At 42.9% G+C, this 24511-nt stretch overlaps 1 protein-coding gene across 2 annotated transcripts; it reads right to left on the bottom strand.

The window, feature by feature from the left end:
• Positions 1 to 1611: 1611 nt before the first annotated feature.
• On the bottom strand, positions 1612 to 24511 carry GAS2L3 (growth arrest specific 2 like 3). 2 transcript variants are annotated; one of them, XM_028745816.2, is made up of 9 exons: positions 24340 to 24511; positions 18115 to 18147; positions 17404 to 17572; positions 15393 to 15511; positions 12711 to 12852; positions 8278 to 8341; positions 7192 to 7330; positions 6488 to 6595; positions 1612 to 5415 (listed from the first exon to the last, which is right to left on the bottom strand). In XM_028745816.2, the coding sequence occupies exons 2-9, from the start codon at positions 18130 to 18132 to the stop codon at positions 4012 to 4014; spliced, it is 2163 nt and encodes a 720-aa protein (XP_028601649.2). In that variant the 5' UTR covers positions 18133 to 18147; positions 24340 to 24511; the 3' UTR covers positions 1612 to 4011. The 2 variants fall into 2 exon arrangements, with proteins under 2 accessions (XP_028601649.2, XP_028601650.2); XM_028745817.2 differs by having other exon boundaries at positions 24344 to 24511.

Raw genomic sequence — 24511 nt, 5'->3', positions numbered from 1 at the left:
CCACTGTTCCTAAATAGAAAATAATAATAATCCAAATTAGGTTAAATTCATAGACTAACTGCCCAACACTAAACACAATATATGAAACAGCTGATTTCCATGTACATCAGGGTACTTAAGGTGGGAACGCAAGGCTACTTCCAGATCAACTGTCTTGTATATTTCAGAATATCTTGACAGATTGTGATCTAATTCTGAATGGTTTGGGAGGGTCTGGGGGAAAAATCAGGAACAAAATTCCTGTTTTGAGGGGAGGATCAGGTGACATGGTATACATGTTTAGCCCATTTCAGTGGCTGGCATGGCTAAATATTCCATCCTAAAGTACTGGGGTTATTGGCATCCATTCTCTCACCGCCCCCCACTGAGCTTACTTTTTCACCATGAAAAACATGATTTCTTGCATTGTTTCTTGCATACTTTAATCATATTATACAAGTATACTGTAAAATTCAGCAGTTCCTTGAGGGTGGGTGAGCGCAGCAAGAACACAGGAAGCTTTTTAGTGTGTCCATGACCATATAATGAATTATTTGATTGGAAGCTGCCTTATATGTAGTCAGACCGTCAGTCCACCTAGTTTGGTGACTGAATGGCAGAGACTCGTCAGGATTTTGAACAGTGCTCTCTCTCCCAGCCTTACCTGGAGATGTCAGGATTTGAATCAGGGACCTTCTTCAAAGAAAACAGATGCTCTGAGCTAAAGCCCTTCCCCTTAGCTATACAAGGGGATGTTCCCATTGCCTTCGGTAGTGGCAAATATATCTATATACACAAAGGGATGAAGGTGGCCCAACCAAACTGTACTAGGCAGCCAGTGTGACATAGTGGCAAGTGTTAAACAGGGAGATCCAGGTTCAGATCTGCACTCAGCCATGAGTTACCACATGATGATGGAATAGTCACATCCTTTCAGCTTTAACTATCTTACAGGGCTGCAGTGAAGATAAAATGGGGTGGACTTTGTAGCCAATGCGAATTCCTCAGGAGAAGGGAAAAATAAAAATGTAGAAAGACTTTTGTTCAAGGCCATTTCTGGATGAGCTCACACACACACATTAGAACTCGCATGGAACGTGGAATTGTAGAGTTGGAAGGGACCACAAGGGTCATCTAGGTCAACCCCCCTTGAAATGCAGGAATCTTTTTGCCCAATGTGGGGCTCAAACCCTTGACTGAGATTAAGAGTCTCATGGTCTGCCAGCTGAGCTGTCACACGAGCTTTCCATCTTTCCCAAACTTTCAGAGACAGCTCCCTAGAGCATACACAAGCCTCAAACACCGTAGCTCAGACTTAGTAGCCCCCAGTTGCCTACAGAGAGATGTTTCGTGGACATACCATTTAAATACTAGTTGGGTAACTACAACACTCTTCAAATTACATATAATCCCATTCTATGCTATTTGGCACATACACATCATTATAGCAATGAACAGGGGAGGGTTCACTTTATTATTTTTTAAATCAGGCTATTAAGCTGATGTGCATACTATTCAGTAACAGAGACTTTTTTTCTTTTTTTTGGCTACTAAATACCTGTAAAGACTTCCATGCTTGAGCCTTAATTAAGCACCCAAAAACAAAAACAAAAAAAACTTGACATTGCCACGTTTCTCATAGATTGCAGCAGTTTATTGACTTACAAAAATCCATAAATAATAGAAACTGGTAGTACAGAAATGAATATTCATGTTATGGCCAGTAAAGATCGGACACTGACTTGTGTGAATACCTCTTTCACTGCTGTTTTCCAATAAATAAAAAGTAGTTTTCAGGCACAACAGTTACTTTGTCTCCCAACCACTGCCGTATATGTAAGAGCTATATAGGTGCCATATATAACTAGTCACTCCAAAGCAGCTAAGGGGAAGGGTGCGTATAGACACGTTCCTGTGGAATTATCATGTACAGAATCAAGGAGGAATTTAAACTGGCAGCGCACTGTTAGAATGTAAAGCTAACTGTGGATATATTTTGTCTACACAGCATTGTTTTCAATGGGACATGCATTCTGCCTCATCTAGTCAGGCGTTTCTTTTTTAAGTGCAGCTACAGCAGATGTGAAGAGCGGGGTGGGGGTGGGGGGTGCGTGGCTGCTTATTTCCACTTCAGTCAATAATGGTTTACTAATTTGTGATTTTGGGCAGAATCCATTATCTCAAGATCAATTTCACCTGGGTTCGCAATGTACTTTGCAACTAAAGACATGATTTGATATTCGGTAGTGCAACATGCAGACAGTTTTGTGAGAAAGTGCTTTTCCTGATGCCTACATTTGGGGGGTGGGAATCTATGGAGAAGGAACTGCGAAGTTGTTGGGCTTTTTTTGAAAAAAGGTAAATGTCTAAAAAAATACTGCTTTAGGAAGTACAGGTGTATACAAGCTGGTATACACATGCCATTAATACTATCTTGCTTGATAATTGTACAGCTTTGTACTGAAGACACTTAGATCAAGCTTCTTCCGCTCCAAAGTTTGCTGCATATGGCAGGTTATGCTGTATTAAATGCAACGAGGAATGAATTATGCAGCTAGCATGAAGTAATGTGCAATATAAATATTAAAAAACGACGTAGGCAGCTTATTTGAAAGGCATTTGAATTGTGCTTACAGATGTAAATCATATTATCTGAAGGTTGCTCGCCCACTTTTGCAGACACAAGCATTTTTCCTAGAATTCTACGGGGTGTTCTCCCTCCCATAGGGAGGTTTGGCTAATGCATTTTAAGCATGCAATCCATTAAGCACTGTGGCTGCACAAGCTCCACTCGCCTCAGAAAGACTGACACGCAGAAGAGTTACAAAGCACCAGCGTTCATTAAATTGTTCCTGTGCAATCAGACCCAGAGTTTCATTTGCTTAAGCCCTGCTGAGATCAGCACAGGCTTGAACTCAGCCCACATGAATAAACTAGGGCACACGTCTGAACTCAGATATTTAAAATATCTTGTGATACAACAGAGCACATCATGTGCTAAGGCACTGAAGTTATGTTTTAAGGCAGAAATTTTTAGTGTTCTTAGGGATCTGTATTGAACGCTTAAATGGGACTTACATAAGAGCTTTTAAATTAGAATAAATACCCCTTAAAAATGAAGGGTTGTATCCAGTGCTTCACATGTTTAGTTCCAGTGCCCCAGCAGAACTTCTGTTTCTTCTGTTCCTGCCATCCCCGCCCCCCAAAAACCCCTCACCTCTGGACACTCTCCCAACTCGCCAGAGTAGATTTTGAGCGGGGAGCTGGAGGGGATGGGAGCGAAGGAGGAAGGTCTGTTGTGCGTATGGAAGTCCATCGCAGAACAGAGCTGTAGCACGGGATATGCCCTAAAGCTAACTAACCATTTCTGTTCAGCATTCAAGATCAGCCAAACTACTACTAATAATAACTCTGATCTCTCCCCAATATAAAGCTACTCACACGTTGGCTACTTCTACCTTGTTTTTTTTTTTTTTTTAAACTTACTCACATCTTATTCTTACTGAAATTAGTGTTTAGAATACAAGGCTCAATTTCCCAATTCCACTTTTGACAAAAAGCATCTTCAGACAAAGTTCTGAATCAATGCACAAGAGCGTCTCCTAAAAGGGCTAATGTCATCAGGAGATTGTACACATTCCTGATAAATGTACCTTCCGGTGTCCGCTAATACAGGCTCCTATAAAGGATCCTGCTCCTTACTGTTTTTTCCTGGTAAGAAAAATACTAGGTGGCACATGGGATCCATTCAGAAATATCTGTCATGAGAAACGAACACTTTGTCACATCAAACATGAATGCCAGAATTGTACTAAAGATGCATAGAGTACAGACTAAAGTAAGATGCCCTATAGAGATCAATGTACTACTGTATTTGTGAACAGTCTTAGCTGATTAGCAGAGCTTATCAAACAACATCATTTATAGACAAGGGAGTTAATATCTTGATTACCATATTGTTATTGAAACATTTAACACTTGAATGAAGTAGCTACCAGAAGAGCAGGCAACATCAATAGTTAATATCCTTAGTTATTTTAACTTTTTGAGTTTCTTATTTCCACTCATAACAAAATAATTATCATCTTGCTTAGTCTTCAGTGTTGGGTCCTTTAAGCTTCCAGGTGTCCCCTTGGTAGTTACAGCGGTAGTCTTAACTTTTGAAAGAGGATTCTTAGTGGATGGATGAAGGTTTTTCTCATTCAGAGAGGATTTAACTGCTGATTGACCTCTGTTAGCACTTTGCATAGCCTTTTTCCTGGTTTCGACTTTGGTTGATTTTTGGGGAAGGCGCACCACGGACAGTGGGGTACGCTCTGGATGTTTTGACACACCGGATCCTACCGGAGTTCTCGCCGTGCTATTTTGGACCTGAACATTTTTGACAGATGTCTGGTTCTTAACAGATGAGGCTGCATTTTTACCCCTCGGTCCCAATGAAGACATCAGCTGTGTTGATTTACCATCTGTAACCAAAGCAGGGCTAACAGCAGGTTTGATGTTTTTGGCCTGGCTAATTTCTGGCATGCCTCTGGATGACTGGGATTGTGCGGGTAATGTTTGGGTGGCGATTTTGGGAACTGGTTTTGCAGAAGGCTGTTGAGACCAAGTTGGCTTCGGGACATGCGGATTTCTGTCAGCTGGCCTTGTAGGTCTTGCTAAGGTTTTTGAAAGAGGCTTAGCTTTGGCTGCAGCATCAAGCCGAGCTCTGCTATTAGGAGAATCAAAATCTTGTTCTACAGCCACTCTTTTAGCTTTCGTTCCAGGTAGCTCAGAAAGCTTACTCGCTGAACAAAAAAGGGAAGGATCCGAAACAGCTGGAGAATTCTGGGAATGTGCGAGTTTGGCTGGCGACAAGACACGCTTCTGAAGTGAATTAGAAGTTGCAGCAGTTCTCAACAAGGAAGAGGAGGTGGGACCTTTATTTACAGGTTGCCGAACTTTTGAAACCAAAGTTGATTTATGAGGAGGAGGTGCTGATTTTTTTGATGCAGCTGCTGAAGATTTGGAAGATGGCATATTGTTATTCACTACTAAGCCTTTTGACTTGGTGTGCCCTGGTCCAAGCTGGCTTGTAGGAGACGTACACGTTGTTACTTTGGGGGAAGAAAGATCACCTGATTGTGGAAACTTGGCTACTGCATGTTTTCTGTTAGTTACATGTGGAGTTTTTGGATCTGAAACAGGAGTACAGGGCTTTGAATTCTGTTTCTGATACGTATCCACTGCAGATATGGGATTCATGAGTGGAGGCTGTGGCGCTCTAGCAGATGAATCGGGAACAGTCTCATTGGAAGCACCTTTTTGAAACGCCAAGATTTTCTGTTCCAACGTTGCAAACTGCAGCACCCGGCAAGGGTCGTACTTGAGTAGAAAACCTTGAAGAGTATCCCAACCTCCACCAACACGTACCATCACATGCTTGCCGTGTAACATCTAGCAGAAGAAGGGAGAAAGAGTAGAGAATAGGATATCTGCCTTTTTGTACTGCAGTATATTAAGCTTAGAAGGATCTCTGAGGGGCCTTAATCCACCCTCTGGGACTCTATCATAGTTTCCCATTTACCAGCTTTCCTCATATATTACAGAACGATCTCCAGCTGTCCCTGAAGACCACTCCACAAATCCTAAAAACATTAAACAAGTGCAGACCAAGAGGACAGAGGAATGTAGGCTGCCAACAACCACAGCAGAAAGCAGAGGGACTTATTGATCAAGCATTCCCTAGCAGCACTCAGCCAGGCATTCAGGCTGAATATGAAAAATACTGCATGGAAGATGGAGCAAGCTTGTTTTCTGCTGTTCCAGAGTGTAGAACCCAAACCAATGGATTCAATTTACTAGAAAAGAGATTCCAACAAAGTCTGTGGAATAACTTTTTGATGGCAAAAGATGCTTGGCGGTGAAATGGACTACACCTTGGAAGGTGGTAGACTCTGCTTCATTAGAAGTTTTAAAACTGAGATTGAATGGCCATCTCCCAGAGATTATTTAGCTATGGTTCCTGCATTGCAGGGGTTTGACTAATGACTCTTGGAGTGCCAAGTCTATGATTCTAGGAAAGGTGCTAAGGGGGCCAGGAGTGCATGCCCCAGCCTCTGCCCCCAAGATCCTTGAGCATGCTAGACCTTTCCCCTCTGCTACCAACCTTCATATGCTTGGTACGAATGTCTGAAGGGCACTGAAGATTCCTCACGATCAGGAGCCCTGCATTACCAGTCAAATACACTTAGACCTTCCCTCACTGGGCACTGGGGGGAGGGCTGATGCATGAGTCTCTGGGTCCTACAAAAAAATCTGCTCTTGTGTGTTGAGGCTGAATGCTTGCAGAGTGCTAGGGACAGTCTTCCAAACAGGCAAGGAAATTGCGAAAGTAACTTCACCAGCGTGATGTCTCCATTCATGAGACTGAATTCCTATCTGTGGGGATGTGGGCTATGCCCGGCCCAGATGAGACAGCCTATTCCAAAGCAAGAGATCGGAAACCATTTTGAGAAATTGAACTTACACGTATGAAGAGTATTTTGTCTCCCAACCTGTAGCGTCCTTCAGACAGGTACTCAATTGAAAACCTGTGGGAGCAGCTGCAAGGAGGATCTTCAGCAATATGCTTAACCTATTTTGTACAAATATTTCTTGTTAATTTCTCCCTGTTATCTTTAAAAAATAATAATGTATGTGAACTTCCTGTTTTGCTACAAGAATGACATCACTGAAAGCCAATGTGAAGATCTCACCCTTCTTCCTCAAAACTGCCAAGCTGATAATAAGCTCACAAAATTTCAGAGGAAATAAAGAGCACTTTTAGTTGTTGCAACAGATGCATTTTCTTCTTCCTGCATTGTGATCAAATTTCCTTTCCTACTTTGCTGGATGTTTATTATGAAGATTGCGGCTAGTCTTACCTGGAAAAGAGCTCCACTGAAGCTATGTGGGATTTACTTCTCAGTAAAGAATCACAGGATTGCACTTACCAGATGGCAATCCTGTGCAGTTAGGCTGCTTAAATCCTACTAGGTGGGGAACATCAAGTAAATTTTTATGAGTCTACTGAGTACGACTTAAATTGGATACAACTCAATGAGATTACACAGATGAAGCTCATTTTCAAATTGAGCTCCTTTTAAATGCACATTCAGAGGAGCACACAATACAAGGTAATTCACCGAAGCAAGCTAAAACTTCATTGGACAAAATGCATGCAATACTTACAGCTTCATGTAGTTCTCCATGTTGACAACACGACTTGGGAGTGACAACAGGAGCAACAGGATCAGAGGACATTAATAAGGTCTCTTCCAATTCAATTTCCTTCTCCAGTTTTACTAATACAGGTGGTTCAACGCCATATCTAGAAAAAGGAAAGGAGGGGTGGGAGGAAAAGGTACTGCATTTAGATTAAATAAAATTCTGAAACAAGAAAATGAAAAATAGCGTATAGCTATTACATGTCTCTAGCATGTCTAAGTGCATATACAGCAGACTGTGAAGTATCTAAAACATAGGTTTGACTTCCTGAGAAATGTAGGAAGTGCTCTCCAAAGGTTCAATCATATAAGCTGCAGAGCCAGACTCTCAGAACACGTATTTGCCTGGAAACAATTTTCTACATCAGGCATAGGCAAACTTGGGCCTCCAGATATTTTTGGGACTACAACTCCCATCATCCCTAGCTAACCGGCCCAGTGGCCAGGGATGATGGGAATTGTAGTCTCTAAACATCTGGAGGGCCGAGTTTGCCTATGCCTGTTCCACATGAACACATCAGAGCTTGTAAGCAGGAGAACTGGAAGCTGGGAGAGTGGGACTGAAGAATCAAACTGGGAAGTCAGTGTTATCCCTGATGGTGTGCCCCCTTTGCTGGGACTTGACAACAATGCCATATTTGATTTCCAAACCAAAAAACCTTCCACTGCCTACAGAATCTAATTCTGCCATTTTGATTTATGCTGCCCAATCCAATGAGAGGACACTGCCCCTTCTAGCCATGACTTGCTGAACTACTCATACTGAATTAATATTTGTCAGGCTTTCTTTCCCCGAGTGTCAAGGAGGCATAAAGAGGCTGGATCTCTGAAGAAAACCTTGAGAAACCATTTAAATGAAGGGTAACCAACATAGTTGTAGCTGGCCTACAATTCCTATCATCCATAACAAGTGGCCACACTGGCTGGGGCTTATGGGAGTTGTAGTTCAACAACATCTGGAAAGCACCACATTGGCTACCCTTCATTTAAGGTTTCTCAAGGCTTGCTCTACATTACATATTCTATCTAGAAAACTGCAATGAATACACACCTTGATACGATGCGTCCGATTTCCAGTAGACAAAGGTACACTTGTCTGGGATCCTTATGAAGAACTGTGAAGAGAATTTTGAAAACTTAATGTTTTGCCTTATTTCATGGTAAGTTAATTTTTATTTAAGGGTAAAAAATCAACTGCAGACTAGAAATAACTTGCATGCAAGACAAAAGAAGAATAAGTAACTCAGAGCACGACTTCTGTTTCGTGCAACAGAAGACAAGTTATAATATGAAAGGCACCCACCATTTACACTTTCCAGAAACAATTGAATATATTTTTGTTTCAATAGGCTTTCTTAGCTGGATGAATAGGTCTCTGCCGTGGGCATCTATATGGTATTGTTTTAAAACTAACTTGCTGTTATCTTCTGTGTTCTTAGCTGTTTCTATTGTATTTTGTAGGACGCGGGTGGCGTTGTGGTCTAAACCACAGAGCCTAGGGCTTGCCGATCAGAAAGTTGGCAGTTCGAATTCCCGCAACGGGCTGAGCTCCCGTTGTTCGGTCCCTGCTCCTGCTAACCTAGCAGTTCAAAAGCACATCAAAAGTGCAAGTAGATAAATAGGTACTGCTCTGACGGGAAGGTAAACGGCGTTTCCGTGTGCTGCTCTGGTTCGCCAGAAAGCGGCTTAGTCATGCTGGCCACATGACCCGAAAGCTGTACGCTGGCTCCCTCAGCCAATAAAGCGAAATGAGCGCCGCAACCCCAGAGTCGTCCACAACTGGACCTAACGGTCAGGGGTCCCTTTACCCTTTATTGTATTTTGTACATCACCTTGAGACATGTATGTGGAAGGAGATGATGCTGATGATTAATCTAATATCCAAATTCTGAATTATTACTCCTATAAGCTTTGTTCTCCAGGGCATCAACAACAGCTGTGCCAATATAAGACTTTGCTTAGCAGTCACATTTCTGGACTTAATTTTCAATGAAAATCCTCACCCCACTCCACCCCCAGAAATTCAAACTGTAAGAACTTGTCAGGAGATTTGGAAAGATGCCAAATACAGATGTGTGAAGAAAAAAACAGACATTAACAAAAAACAGACACCACAGTTCAAGTTTCCTAGGGTTCTATATCAGATACAGACTCTCTTCTCATTTTGTATTTTCCTGTTGTGAACCGTCCTGGGATCTTCAGATGAAAGGCAGTATACAAATTTAATATCATTATCATCATGCTGTGATCCTTGGATGGAGTGGCAGTATAAAAATTATTAAGGTTCCTGCACTGTTCAAATGCAAAGGAAATTGGGTGGCAAGCCAGAGCTGTATGCTTGCGCAAGGGAATCCAGTGTCCAAACAAAACAGCCACTCCTTATTTCCAAATATGCTTGAATGTAAAAGGGCACAGCAGGCTAAGAGGAATTTCGCCCCTCCAAGGAGGCTCTTTGCCAGGAGCATACAAAGCACGCATTTATGCTGCGAAGCCAGCTACTGTGTTAACTAGTCAGCAGCCTCCCCAATACTCTGAGCTACATACACGATGCAATATGGTGTGACTGATTCCAATTATAAATGTTGCCAACTCCATTCTACCTAGATGAAAATGAAATTATTCTTTATTAGACATATTCTTTCATTATTTATGAAGTCATCTTACCCAATATGATCTCTGATTTTGCTACTGAGAAATGCTTGATGAAAGAAGGGGGGAATTAAATGGTGACTCTGAAAGTAGGGGTAATCACTGTGGTGCCCCCAAACTTCTATCAGGCCCAGACCAATGGTCAGGGATGATAGGCACTTAGTCTAACAGTATCTGGGGGGCTCCACTTTGGCCACACCTGGAACAAAGATATACAGTTTCCTAGAAGCATGCTTCACCTAAAGTTGGTGGGATTCAAAAAACAGAACACTTGCCATTGCCAATTAAGTTGCCTGAAATGCAAAATCAGCATTTATAAACTAAAATTACTAAGCATATCGCAACAAGTCAGTCCTAGGTGGTGGTGATGTTTGGTTTCTAAATGTATGCAGCAAACATATTTAAAGGTTGTGTTTCAACAAGCACAAGCAATTTCACAACAACTTAAGTAGCACTTCTTCTGCAGGGCTGGGACTTAGGCGGGTGTGCATCTATTTTAAAAGAACAATACCAAAACCTTAATTAACAAATTCTGTTTTGAGCTACTCTTCTTTATGAGCAGTCAGAGATTTTGCTCCATCAGGTTAAACCTGGTCTGGCAGCTGCTGGTTACAAAGTCCGGTCTGAAACTAGAGGCAGATAGTGTCATCCTCCAGGTACAAAACCAGCGCAAGATCTGAATTTAAGTTGGAAGTGTTTTGAAGGTAGCAATCCTGAACTTGCCTGAAAGTTTACATTTTCATATCCATCTAGTTAGAATGAGGAGTGTAGGGCGGTAAAATCCAAAGCTCTTGCTTCTGATGCAAAATGTCAATTACAAATTGCAGAGTCCTTAAACTGGCTGACTAATTTTAGCAGTCATGTACTTGAAGCACTTTATAAAGAAAACTGAAACAGAGACAGGTTCCTAGCTGGCATTTAGGGCATATCTGCCTTTGAGAGAGGAACTTAACTGCATCCAGTTATTTGCATCCAATTCCTGAAAAATCACATCTGCACCATTCACAGATCCATCGGTAAAATAGGTACAGTATGCATGGAAAGAGAACAAGTAAAAAACCCTGGCATGGCAACATGCTACCTTCTTTTCCCCCAGATGTTAGAATCAGGAACATAGAAAGTTCTAAACATGAAATTATATCACCCTGTACTACCTGCAGCATCCCTCTTAACTACCAATCTCCATTACCAAGAATAAAATTTGTTACCAGGAGGGAAAGCATAGATTAGGGGTGGGGAACCTGCGGCTCTCCATCTGTTCTTGAACTACAACTCACTGGCCATGCTAGCTTGGGCTAATGGGCGTTGAAGTCCAACAACAGCAGTATGACCACAGGTTCCTAAATCCTTGGTGAAGATCACTCATATTTATGATCATACTTACTTATGAACACTCAGAGAGTGGATGCATGTGACCCAGGGGCCAGAGTGGCTATGGGAAGCTATGGGAAAGAGGAAGATTTTCCTTGGACAAACAGGTACTGTTAACTCCTGTTACGGCTGCCCCTTTCTCTGCAAGTCCCTTCTCTTGGCATCAAAGGCCTGGGTCTGCATTCTGCAACATTTCCCAAGACATTTAAGAAATGCTGGAGTTTGACAGCGGGAATCCCTGTCTTTTCAGAGAAGGTCTTTGAGCAGCACTAATGGCTGGGGGCGGATGGTTATGCAAGCCTTGGGCATCCTGACCAGTTGTGTCCGTTCTTACTGCCTCATGTCCCTGACACTTTGTAACACCTGAAGCTTCTATAGCCATTCTGTGGAGTTTTTATAGGACAATGCCAGCCCCTCTGGGGACCTCTCCTACCACTGTTGTTAGAACACCAGCCTTCTATATCACTCTTTCTAAATGGGATTGGAGTCCAACAGAGCCCCCAAATCTCACGCATGCTCTGCTGGTACTTTGCATACTGATGTTGATGTGGGGCAGGTAGGTTTGAGTGGTCAAGTGCAGGATTCCAAGGTTAAAAAAAAAAAGCAAGCTGAAAGAGAAAACCAACCAACCAACCACTGAGCTTTATTGACTTAGAAAAAGCTTACTTCCCATTTCCAAGTATAGTTATCTTTAAAAACACCCAAAAATGCAAACAAAGCACACCCAAATTTACACACACACCCAAAAAAATGTTTCTTAGCACCATCCAATGTCACCAGTGATAGCAGAGTCACACGTAGTTTATAAGAAGAGCTGCCACAGTTGCTGTCATGGTGAATGTGGCAAAAGACCTCAACATCGCAACTCACTGCTTGCTGACTCCACCCAGAATCTGAAAGTGTTCCAGGATATGGTGAACCACAATCAATGCATATCAGAGCATTAATAAGGCAAAGAACCATACTGAAGTCCCCCGAATAAGTCAGCCTATGGAGCAGAGGGAGAAGGAAATCCCAACATCTTGAGCAAATGAGTCCTGGTTCCATTGAGGAGCATGATACAACAAACTCAGTAAATCTGTACAGCTTAGTTTTAAAACAATTAATATATTTTTGTTCTGCAGCTGGCTTGAAAGCTACTCTAGGATCCCCTCTGTTATCCCCAAAAGCAACAAGCAAGAAAGTCCTCCTCTTTCTCTCCATGATATATTTAGTACCCTGGCTCTCTTTCCATCAGGTTATTTTGCTCTGTATTGAAGCATGCATTGATTATACCTTAACTCTGTCTTTTACAGGGGCATGTGCACCACCTGTTTCATAATCAAGGAACTCTGGAACACACTCATAGAAACCAGTTCTTATGAACAGTTCTACCCCTTTTAACTAGAAGCCACAGCAACAACCTGCCAGAGAAATTAATGGCCATGTCATTTCATGGGACTGACCTCATTAGGCGATATTTACCTAAGCCTTCAGATTCGAAGAGGTAAGTCTCATCCACGCCAATGCAGCGACACCATTTGAGAAAGTTGGCAGTGTTATCCCTAGCAAAAAAGGATCCCGAAGGCGCATCTTTCTTACAGGGGACTTTTCTCAAAGGGAAATCCTGGAAAGAGGAAAATGGTTGTGTAAATCGGTTGTCCACATCTTTATCTGTAACCATCAGAAGGCTTGGGGGGGGGGATCTTTTTTATACTATCGCAAAGTCCTTACATCTACATACACAGCTGGTTAGATCCAGATTAATTTTGGCAGCAAGGCTACAGGAAGATTCAGAGATGAGCAGGGTTAGGATCCAGCAGATCTCTGGCTTTGCTGAGAGGTTCCTGACACAGCCAGCTAAACCAGCTTAACCCCCTCATCCCCAGCTCAGCTGCAGATACACCAGCTTATCCCTCAGCTGGCTGAACCAAGTCTGGTGGTTCTTAAGCTGCGGGACGCGGGTGGCGCTGTGGGTAAAAGCCTCAGTGCCTAGGGCTTGCCGATCGAAAGGTCGGCGGTTCGAATCCCCGCGGCGGGGTGTGCTCCCGCTGCTCGGTCCCAGCGCCTGCCAACCTAGCAGTTCGAAAGCACCCCCGGGTGCAAGTAGATAAATAGGGACCGCTTACCAGCGGGAAGGTAAATGGCGTTCCGTGTGCTGCGCTGGCTCGCCAGATGCAGCTTGTCACGCTGGCCACGTGACCCGGAAGTGTCTCCGGACAGCGCTGGCCCCCGGCCTCTTGAGTGAGATGGGTGCACAACCCTAGAGTCTGTCAAGACTAGCCCGTACGGGCAGGGGTACCTTTACCTTTAAAGCTGCCATAAACCCCCAAAAAGAGGATACTCTGGGGTAACGACAAAATCTTGCACTACACCAGCTTCTGGTGTATAGGATTGCTCTCTTAGTCGCTCTTTTAGTCTAATTGAAATAAGTGCTACTAGATAGACGCCCTGTTGATTTCAGTGAAATGAAAGCACAACTAAAGTAACCTAGATCCAACACAATGTATTACATCTGGGTGGTGGTCACAGGAAGAGAGGTTTTGTGAGCACATGGAAAGCACTTTTAGATTGCTTTCCAAGGAAGAGAACTGCAATGGAAACTAATCTTGTTGGGTACATATTACCAGTGATGGAAATGGTTTTGACTGGCACTGTTGAGGACTTGGCTGAAACAGGATTAAATAGACCATGTATCAAGGTTTGTGGAGGTTAGCCTTTAGTTGTCAGAAACACTTTCCTCAAAAAAGGGGAGCCCACCCATACCTAACTGACTTGCTACTTGCTCTGCCGAAAATAGGATTTGAAAGATGGTTTAAAAATATCTTATCAGCAAAATACAGAAGAATGGAGTATCACATGAAAAGAAATCAGGACAAAGCCCCAAGGGTATACAAAATAATGCTCCAGTAATCTAAATGTAGAAGAAGGTTGTCAGACGACTTAACATATGATTCACTAATATTTCTAATGAATTGCAATGCATAAACAATTTCAGAGCACTATGATCAGAAAGGTTGTGGTTTTTGGTTTTTTTTTAATATTCCAAATTATCTTTTCCCTTTTATAGCGGTATAAAAATTGAACGAAGTCTCACCCTTTATTTGTTCCAAAGCATCATAAATAATCAAACCGATAACCAAATTGGGGGCTGATCATTTCCACCCCCTATAATCTAGTGCCCCACTGGTGTGGCCACCTTCCAGCACTGCCCTGGGCTGCTCAGTACTGCCCTCATCTCACACCCATCCCTTCTTCTCCCACATACTTATGAGGAATCGCCTGCCTCTCCAGTTACAGGCGGCTTACATGCATTTTGGCATGTATCACCTGTAGCACTTTTGTTTCTAGAGCTTCTTGCCACTATACTTCACCCTACAGCTTTTATGCCACACATCCCATAACTAAACCACCACCTGTCTTCCTACGCTCCTGCATCTGCACCTTTCAACAGCCCATTGCACCTGTACTGCACAAGAGGAAAGGAGGTGCACCTGAGATGTGTAAATATTTGTTTACTTATTTGTTAGATTTATATACCACCCTTCCCCCTGAAAGGAGCCCAAGGTAGGAAGTGATTCAAACTGTCTCTGTGTATCCTGTGCTTCATAAACAACCCTCTCCCTTCCCCCCACTCCGCAGTGGACAAGGGTCCCTGCAATACCCTTGTCTTGTCTCCAGTGTCATTTTCTGTAAGGAGCTATGACATACATGCTTGCCATGACATGTTGCCAAGGCAACAACATGATGCTGATTCTCCTGGGTGGAGCATAAAAGATGGACTCCAGGGGCCCATGTCCCGAATGCATTACCTGAAAATGAGATCTCATCAGAAGTATAGTAGCCTTAAGCTTTGGATTCGAAGATGCAACAATGTTACCAAAGTTCCATGCATGAGAACACTCTTGGGCTTGCACTTGCCCACATTCATGTGGAAAAAGCAACATCTGAACCAGGAGCACAAGCGCATCTGGCTACATGCTCTCATCGCTGATGCAAAAGCACCTTCTGGTGCTACGATAGTTGCATCTTAAAAAAGTAAACGTATACTTTCAGTTTGCATGCTATATCCTTCATGTGAACCTGAGCATACATAATCCCAGTGAAATTAATTTGTAGAAATCTCACTTCCATGTTTTTATAAGCTGCGATGAATGCTGTACTTACCCTTAAACTATTTGGGTCACAAATTTCTTTTACTGTGCTTTGAATGACTCCAACTAACAAGCATAGCAACACACCGTTATCAAGATCTTCCAACAATTGGTCGGCTGTAAGTTCTACCCCTGTAAAAGAGCCACTTTTTCATTAGAGTCGTGAATAATAAACTTGAACGGACAACTCAGACATGCATAGACATAAACACAGCCCATTTTCACAGGAGAATAACCTCCAAATGCTCCTTTTTTATGTGTGTATTTCATCAGCTTTTGACCAATTCCAGCTGAACCTTCAAACCCACTTCAAACATTTCATGCCAGCTTTGCCCAGCAGCTGGGGGTGATGGGAGTTGTAGTCCAAAACATATGGAAGACACCAAGTTGAGGAAGTTGGATGCACACAGCTAGCCAGGAAGACGTTATATGTGGCAGAGTCAGCACAACAACAGAAGGAGCTGTGGAAGGTTGTAGAAGAACCATGTGGCATCCTAAACCGAGCGATAAATTACCTCATACTCAACACATTAGATCACAGCATCATAGACTTCATTCATATTCTTCATTTTTTTGCATATGATTGTGTTCCTGAATTTTAAAGCAATCATTGCAGTCTATATTATGGGCTACAAGTTGCATAATGGTAATTCACCGACTGGTTCAACTAGTCTGTGCTTTTTGAATCATGCAAACATTTAAAAAGATTGTGGCAAGGCATTATTAAATGCTCTCAGCAAATGAAAGAGAAAAAGAGACCCGGGGGGGGGGAAAGTACCTTGAACAGGAAGAGGTGCCTGCAATTCCTTGGGTGCGGTAATGGTTCTGACTTTTTTTGTGCTAAACTTTAGCCCAAAGCAGACATTCTTCTCCTCCTCACACAATTCAAATCACATGAGAAGAGAGCAGGAATGTGCTTACTAAGATTGCTGCCTTCAGTGCGTCCCCACTGCCTGCCAGGCATTGGAAGGCAATCATGTGCAGCAGGGGTTTTGTAGAGAGGCTCCAAGCATGCAGCAGGATCTAACCTTCAGATGCTTGCCTTCCAGCATGTGGGAAGTGGGATGGGACTCAGGAGAGGGGGCTAGCACACCTTCACTCTCTTCTTCAACCCTCATTTACTCAGAGTCCATCTTTCACTGTGGCAGAAGCTGTGCTCTGAAACTCCTGCCTACTGACATTAGGCAGGAACCCTCAATATACAGTGGTACTTCAGAAGTCAAAAGGAATCCGTTCTGGAAGTCCATTTGACTTCCAAAATGTTCGTAAACCAAGGCGTGGCTGCCAATTGGATGCAGGAAGCTCCTGCAGCCGATCGGAAGCCATGTCAGACGTTCAGGTCCCAAAGAACGTTCGCAAACCGGAACACTCACTTTGGCATTCAGAAGCCAAAACGTTTGACTTGCAAGGCGTTTGGGCTCCAAGGTACGACTGCATTTAGTTTTAGACTTTTGTTAAAAACGTATTTTATTTCAGCAAGCCAACCCAGGCATTTAGTTACCTCTATTAGTTTTAAAATTTAGTTACTTTATTAGTTTTATTTTAACAGAGAGAGAGAGTTTTGACCATTTTAGCTGTGTTTTTATCTGCAATTTTATTAAATACAGCTCTTATAGTTCTTAGCCAAAATAGGGAGCACTTTGATTAAGCAGTTTACAGTCATACCTCGGGTTACAGACGCTTCAGGTTGCATTTTTTCAGGTTAGGGGCGCACCAAAACCAGGAAGTACCAGAATGGGTAACTTCCGGGTTTCGGCAGTCACGCATGCGCAGAAGTGTTAAATTGCGCTTTGCGCATAAGCGCCGAATCGCAACCGTGCATGCGCAGACGCATGTGGGTTGCAAACGCCGTAGGTTGCAAACGTGCCTCCCGCATGGATCACATTCACAACCCAAGTGTCCACTGTATACATATTCCTGAATGAATAAATAAATGTAGGAGACAGATCCCTGAATGGGGCTCAAGGACAACAACAATTAGGGCAATGCCTCTTCCAAACAGACAAATATTCCTAGTACTGTACCCAACAAGCCAGAGAGCCAGATGGAGAGGTCCTCCTGCATAGGAACCAGAGTTGCCTCATGTCGGACAGATATCCACTGGTCGTAGAGCAAAACATCTGCCAAGCCTGGGCCATGCCTCGGAGTCAGCGGACTTCGTGGACTTAGAGGGGGATCCTCTCCAAACCACACCTAAGGGGAGACAGCAACAGCTAAACAAGACAACTTGGACACACTGTGAAATATACGGTAGGCTGCAACCTGCAATACAGGTTGTGAGTTGTAATGGTTGAACATTATTGCTAAACATTATTAAGCCCTTTCCCCCCAAAAAAGGTACAAAAGTAGTATTAAGTCAGTAATGGCATTATCTAATCTATTACCCAAACGCTTCACATTTGTTTTAGAACAGCCATACTGAACATCAGAGATGCTGGTTTTATCTATGGTCCACGACAGGCATGCAGCCTGAATTCCAAACTTTGAATTTTCATTTTAAAAGAACAGCGAGTAAAATAAACAGCGAGTTACTACAACACATAAATTTGGCACATTTGGATGGCAATTCTATTCCCAGTTTCCAGGAGCACTGAGCTCAATAGGACCTACTCCTGAGTAGGCATGCACAGGATTCTGCTATAAAATGGTCACAGGTATTTCTTCAGAAGCATATTTTTTTACTTGGTTAAGGTAGGAAATTTATAATAAAGACGTCAGTAATTCACTGTGCCTACCTGAACTGCATGCTGCATGGTGATTGTACTTTCCTAGGAATGGAAAAAGGAGACATGTTAAATTAAAACTCAAGGGCTATTTTATATTGGAGTCACACCTAGCACCTACAAATTTAGTGTTATGAACTGCTATGAGCAAAGATATTATGTGTCTCATATGATACATACATAGATCCTAAGATAAGTTAACCTGAAAATCCTTCATGGACAGAAAGCTCTCCCTGCAGCCAACTGCAATCCCTCACAGCCTCTCTGGGAGGTCAGGGATCCTCCAAGACATCGTCAGACAGAGTGCGAAAGAGGTGATAGGCAACTGGTTTGGAGCAATTCTCTCCTCCTACATGACTGCAGAAGTTTCAAAAGCCGATTGCAAAAATGGCAATAACTACAAACAAGGAAAACTAATAAAAAGACTCAGAAACATTAATTATATTTATATGAGCCATCCAATTACATGCAATCGCTAGGCAGAAATAAATGAATAAGAAATTATATTAAAGTACAGTCATAAAAAAACAAATGACAGTAACAGAAAATTGCAACAGAGGAAAAAATAAAATCAGTTTAGCAGCAAGAGTGCACATCAGCTTTGCTGAATCTGGCACTCTCCAGGCATTTCGGATTCAAACTCCCATCAGCCCCAACAAGCATTGCTAATGGTCAGAGATGAAGGGAATTATAACCCAAGAACATCTGAAGGCTACCAGACTGGGGAAGGCTCGAGCACACATTTAAGGAATGCAGAAATGGCCCGGTTTGGATGATCTTTCTAAATCATGGCTCAGGAACCCAGGAAAGATTGTCCAAACCAGGCCAGTAAGTCTCTTACAGGAAGTTGAAAGAACTTTGATCTTGAAACAGAGTTTAAGGCAACACGATTGAAATAACATCATTATTCAACTTGCATAAAACTCTTGCACTGGGGGGCAAACCATAGTTCTCAGGATTGCCAATTGGATTGTAATGTTTAGAACACAAACATGGTTCTATTCTAAATTTTCCTTCACATCAAGCTGCAGAACCATCACGTCATTTTATTTATTTCTCCTTCCTCAGAAGAGCCCAGGGGGATGTACATTAAGAATAAGAAAAGAAAAAGATAAAATAGTGCTAAAAACACATATACACTAAAAACCCTTGCTAGCAAATTCATTAAAACAATAATCCATATACTATTGATGAGGAGTATCACCTCTTATTTTAATTCTTTGCAATACCAACCTTGCTTATACTCCAGATTTAGGACTAGGTCAGAGGTTGATTTGGGTTTCGAGCCATAGTCAGTTTGAGAGCCCAGCTATAGCCTGAACTAATCATATCTGTCAGTGCAGAAGTTCCACTACTTCTCTCTTGGATGTTAATAGCACATGCCCCTTTCCTGTTGATATTTCTCTTCTCTGCGCCATACGAAAGAGGGCAGAATATAAAAAGCAGAACGTTACTAATGAATGTATTATGCTTCCCACAAGCTGGTCACAGGGAATAAATTTCATTCAGCATAAAAAGCCCTTTGTCCTAACTACAAGCCTGAGAGAGTTCATTGACTTTTTAGAAAGGGGAAAATATGGCAGGAGCAGCAAGCAAAGAGGCTTGCCCTCATTAAAATAAGGAGCCCCATACAATCAGACAAGGGCCTTAACATGCCAATCGCCAGAGTAAGAACAAAAGACAGCCTAATGTGGAGGGCACGCTCGGCGCCTGAATAAAATGAAATATTCACAAATGAACATTGGAAGAATGTCCAGAATCTTCATTTTTCAGGAATGCCTCACAAAACTAATCTTTGGAGGGGGGGGCATGGGCATTTCAGAGAAAATGTCGAGTTCTTTCACAACAGTTCACTGGGTAACACCACGTCCGTCATAGAAGTCTATTAAAATGTCATCACTGAATTGGCCATATGTTGTCAACTAGAAGCGGGATTCCTGCTGCTCAGGCACTCTAGAGATATAATCAGAGCTTCTATTCAGACATCATATTCCTGATCCTCCAAACCATGGTTTAGCGGATTGGGAGCAAGCAATGAGCTTGCAGGCTACCTTCTGTCCTTTTGTCCTCCTCCCTTCTTCATATATATATATATATATATCCTTGTTGCCTCAAATCACAGTTTGAATATGAATTGTGGCTTAAGGAAATGAGGAAACATTCTAATAAGGAACGAGAAAGAAAACACTGCCAGACGGAACCATCATCCTTCTCCATTCCCTGCGTGCGGTTGTGGGTTTTCTCTTGACACCCACGCACCACCCACGAACAGGGATCTTCACATCATAAATGGGACTGCAGAGCTGAAAGGAAGCACATTCTGGCATCTCCCACCAGCAAGGGGACCAAGAGCCATTGGGAGGTCGGACTATTGCCTTCCACCCAGGAAGAACATCATGACAAAGGGAAGTGGAGCTTGGTCAAGTCCATTGGCCAAAGAAAGGTACTTGCTCTTCCCTTTTTTATTAGAAAGAACACACTCAACTCAAACTGCAGCTTGTCCTAGTACCAAAGAGAGGAAGACAATTGCACACTGCCTTGGTCCACACTGTTAATGCCTGTTTGTAATTCATCCCTTTCTTCTGGCATCGTGAAGCTGATATTACTTCTCTACCTTTGTTGAGTATCTCTATACTCAACTTTTTTTTAAAAAAGTGTGTAAACTTAAGGACAAGCTTGGCCTCTCATTCTTGTTTAAAATTAATGTGAACCCATTTGGAAGAAAATCTTAAAAAGTGGAATAAGGAGGTAAACAAAAAGAAAACAAAATTAACTAACTAAAGTAGTGGTCACTCACAGGCCAGCTAAGTGGAGTACGCCAGCCACAACTGCACATTCATAGTATGAACCATGATGCAATTGCATCAAGCCTATTGGAATTCTTTAAAGAAAGTGGGCAGGCTATGCTGAGGCCAGACATCTCCTCCTTCCTGTGTAAGAGAAGAAAAAATTCAAACAGTCATACTCTTCCTCAAAAGTGACCACAATTCAAGAAACTGGAGATTAAACTGATTTAGGCCTGAGGGAAGGAAGTATGTGGCCTGAGTCACTCACAGAGGCCCATCTGACTCACATACATACTGCCACTACTACTTCAAATTCCTGCCTGAAGAAGTGATATGTGCAACTCAGAAGCTTGCTTCTCACCCACACATCTGGCACGATGACAGGTATCAGCTGACCCACTTTGGATTATGTATGTCTTTCAAATGCTGACTCACCAATAGCATTCAGTATCCATGTCCCTCATCCACTAGCGCCATAAGTTATTAGCAGTTAAAGCCACCATTCGCTGCAGCTTATCATTCCAACACCACTTCTGAATTAGCAAGTAGCTCACAGTGAGTTTAGGCACTGGGCGTTAATTCAGTGGCTATTAGTTGGGCATTTTACCTCTGTTCTTAAGAGTGTTATGAAAGTTTCCAGAGAATACATAATCAAACAAATAAAATATTGTAAGCATTTTAATACCAGCCCAAAATTATATAGTGGTGAAGTTTAAAAAAGGTAAAGGACCTCTGACAGTTAAGTCCAGTCGTGAACGACTCTGGGGTTGTGGCGCTCATCTCGCTTTACAGGCCAAGGGAGCCGGCGTTTGTCTGCTTCTGCAGACAGTTTTTCTGGGTCCTGTGGCCAGCATGACTAAGCCGCTTCTGGTGCAACGGAACACCGAAACCAGAGCAGCGCATGGAAACGCCGTTTACCTTCCCGCCGGAGCGGTACCTATTTATCTACTTGCACTGGCGTGCTTTCAAACTGCTAAGTTGGCAGGAAGCCGGGCAGTTTACCAAATGAATAAAACAATTAAACAAACACACACACACACACACATGCCACAAAAATCAAAAGCATGAAGATGTTAGTAGGATTGAAACTGCATCCAAAAGACTTAGGAGAGGACCGGAAGGTAAGCACCAGGCAAACCTCTTTGGAACATACCCCAACTGTAGCGCCATCACTGAAAGAGTCTCTTCAGTGGTAGGCACCTATCATGCTTCTGCTTGCAAGGGCATGGACAGTGGCTTCAAATACCCACCAGGAGCTTTAAAGGTCAACACCAGCACTTCTTAATGTGCCCAGAAATGGACTAGGGCCAGTGCAGCTAGCATCATACAGGTGTACTATGAGCTTAACATCTATTCCCAAACCACTTCTGTTACTGAGTACAACTTGAGAGTCTTGTGTTACAACCCATGTAAGTAAACAATGCTTTGGACAAATCTGCAGTAGCAGCTTATTATGTTGCGATGATTTATCTTGTACAGTTTTGCACAATACTTCAGATTCAAATGTGGAAGCCACCCATGCCTAAAGGTTAAAGAGATATTTAGCATATTTCATCACAGACAAAGCCAGCAAAGTGTTTTCCCCTTCTCGTATACACCTAACCACCAGCATAACTCAGCCCAAAGTTTTCAGAAGTGCAAACCACACTTAAAACACATACTGTAGCCAGATACGCTGTAGTAATCCTTAGACCGCATCAGATATCTAAACTGCAACATCAGATTGCCCATGGACAAGCCATGGAATATTAATTTTCCACAGCTTTTATGGAACGTCTCTGGATAAGGATGCAAAATGTGTTTCCATTGGTTCCACTGGAATCTTACTTGGAAGTAGGCATGCTTATACATAGTTGCAAGGAGGAGGTCAGCTGGAGGAAGAGGAGAGGACATGGGTGAAGATAGAGCTGTGAGCTGAAGGGGGTCCTTTTCCTATCCTCTGGACCCCCTGGGAAACTCAACAAACCAGCTGTTTGAGGATAGGAATGGTACTTCCTCGGGCTGCCCACAAATGGGTGTGGAGAATGCAGCTGAATGGGACACAGTTGTGGGCAGCCTGAGGAAGTACCATCCACCTTGAGTCTGTCCGTGAAAAGCTAGTCTAGAGTGAGAGACTAGAGTGATGTCTGCTCTTTCCAGGAACCCTTCTCAATGTGAGACTTTTGTGGATGAGCTGAGAGTTTGTTTTGACCTGATTCTGGGTGAGGACCAGGAGGCTGAGAGGGAGAGTGCGTCAGAAGAAAAATGAATGGATATTGATATCAATCAATATATTAGTAACTTTGTATAAATGTAACATATATAACTGTGCATTTTTGAATTTTTTTGTTCAAGTTGTGTATTATTGATTCCATTTTCTGTACACTGCTTAGAGATATTTTTAATATATTAAGCAGTATGGAAATTAATCAAATCAAACCTACACAGAATAACATGCTGTTTGGAAGGTAATACTCTGGAAATCAAACCTAACTCTACTGAACTCAAAACTGCTAATTGAGACTATTAAGGTCTGTTTTTCACACTGGAAGACAAATGTTTGCAGCCATACAGCTGAAGAGCCTACTTTCAAAGATCCATAAAGCTTCACTGGAAGGCTCATCATTCAAGTATTAGTATGCTTAGGAACTGTTCCATGTTGTGCAGATAGTTTGCTTTAAGACTCCCAAAGATATACCGGTAGCCTTGTTTTGAAAGATGCCATCAGGTTTTGTGATTCTAAAAATCAGATTCATATTTTGGGAATGGCATGCGCTGCATACAATCACACATAAAAAGCTACGCATCCGCTACATACCTTGCATCTGTATGAACTTTCTTGGACACAGTACTGCTACTTGAAGAAAAAAATTACGCTTGGTCCAAAATCTTTAGTAAACTAACCTGCCACTAGGCCTGGCATTCTCCACTTAAAAACCTGCATGCTCCCAGGCCTGTTAGGACAGGAGGCAGGACAAAGGACATTCATTAGTGAATTAAGAGGGCCTGTCCCACACTTATGTATGCCAGTATTGTCTTCCAGCTCAGAGTTGGCCCTAAAACCTTTGGACTGCTCTGCATTACTTTCCCCCTTCTCTCATAATAACTATATTTCACATTCTCCGTTCTACATGCTTGAAGACAAGCTGCATCTGTAGCACTGTAACGCCCATCCAAAGCGCTGGTGTTTTGTTTCCCTAACGCAATGTAAACAACCCAGCAGCCTTAGGTAGCCAGAGAAAGCAATCTTTTTTAAACCCTCGCTGTCTGAGGTGGGAAAGGGAAAGCCGCTCTCCTCAAGCTCAATGCCTGCGTGAAGCAGAGCAACCTAGTCGCACAGCCTTGCCCGCAGCATGTGACCATTGCAACTGTCCACCGGCTGCTTGCGCACTCCCCGGGCAAAGGGTGAGCTTGCAGCCAGAAGGAAAGCACGAATCCCCTCGAAGGACAGGACACGGGGAAGGTTACTCACTCACACGGCAACAGCCCCCCGCGTCGGGCTCCCCCTACATCGTCTGCCAGGCACGCTGTGATTGCGGCGGCGGCGGCGACCCCTTCGCAGCTGCGGCGCGCGCTGATTCACTCGCCTCCGTCCGCCCGCACAGTTCGAAAGGCCCAATCAGGCGGCGCGAGGAGGAGCCGAG

This window comes from Podarcis muralis, chromosome 10 (genome assembly GCF_964188315.1).
Source record: "Podarcis muralis chromosome 10, rPodMur119.hap1.1, whole genome shotgun sequence".
Classification (NCBI taxonomy): Eukaryota; Metazoa; Chordata; class Lepidosauria; order Squamata; family Lacertidae; genus Podarcis; species Podarcis muralis.
The sequence above is the reverse complement of the archived record's forward strand: the minus strand, read 5'-3'. Positions and strand labels throughout refer to the sequence as shown.

Coding starts and splice junctions, on each gene's coding strand:
- GAS2L3 (XM_028745816.2), bottom strand. Junction 7,331..8,277: donor ATCGGACGCATCGTATCAAG/GTGTGTATTCAT, acceptor TCCTTTTTCTAG/ATATGGCGTTGAACCACCTG. Junction 6,596..7,191: donor ATGGAGAACTACATGAAGCT/GTAAGTATTGCA, acceptor TGTACAAAATAG/GTTAAGCATATTGCTGAAGA.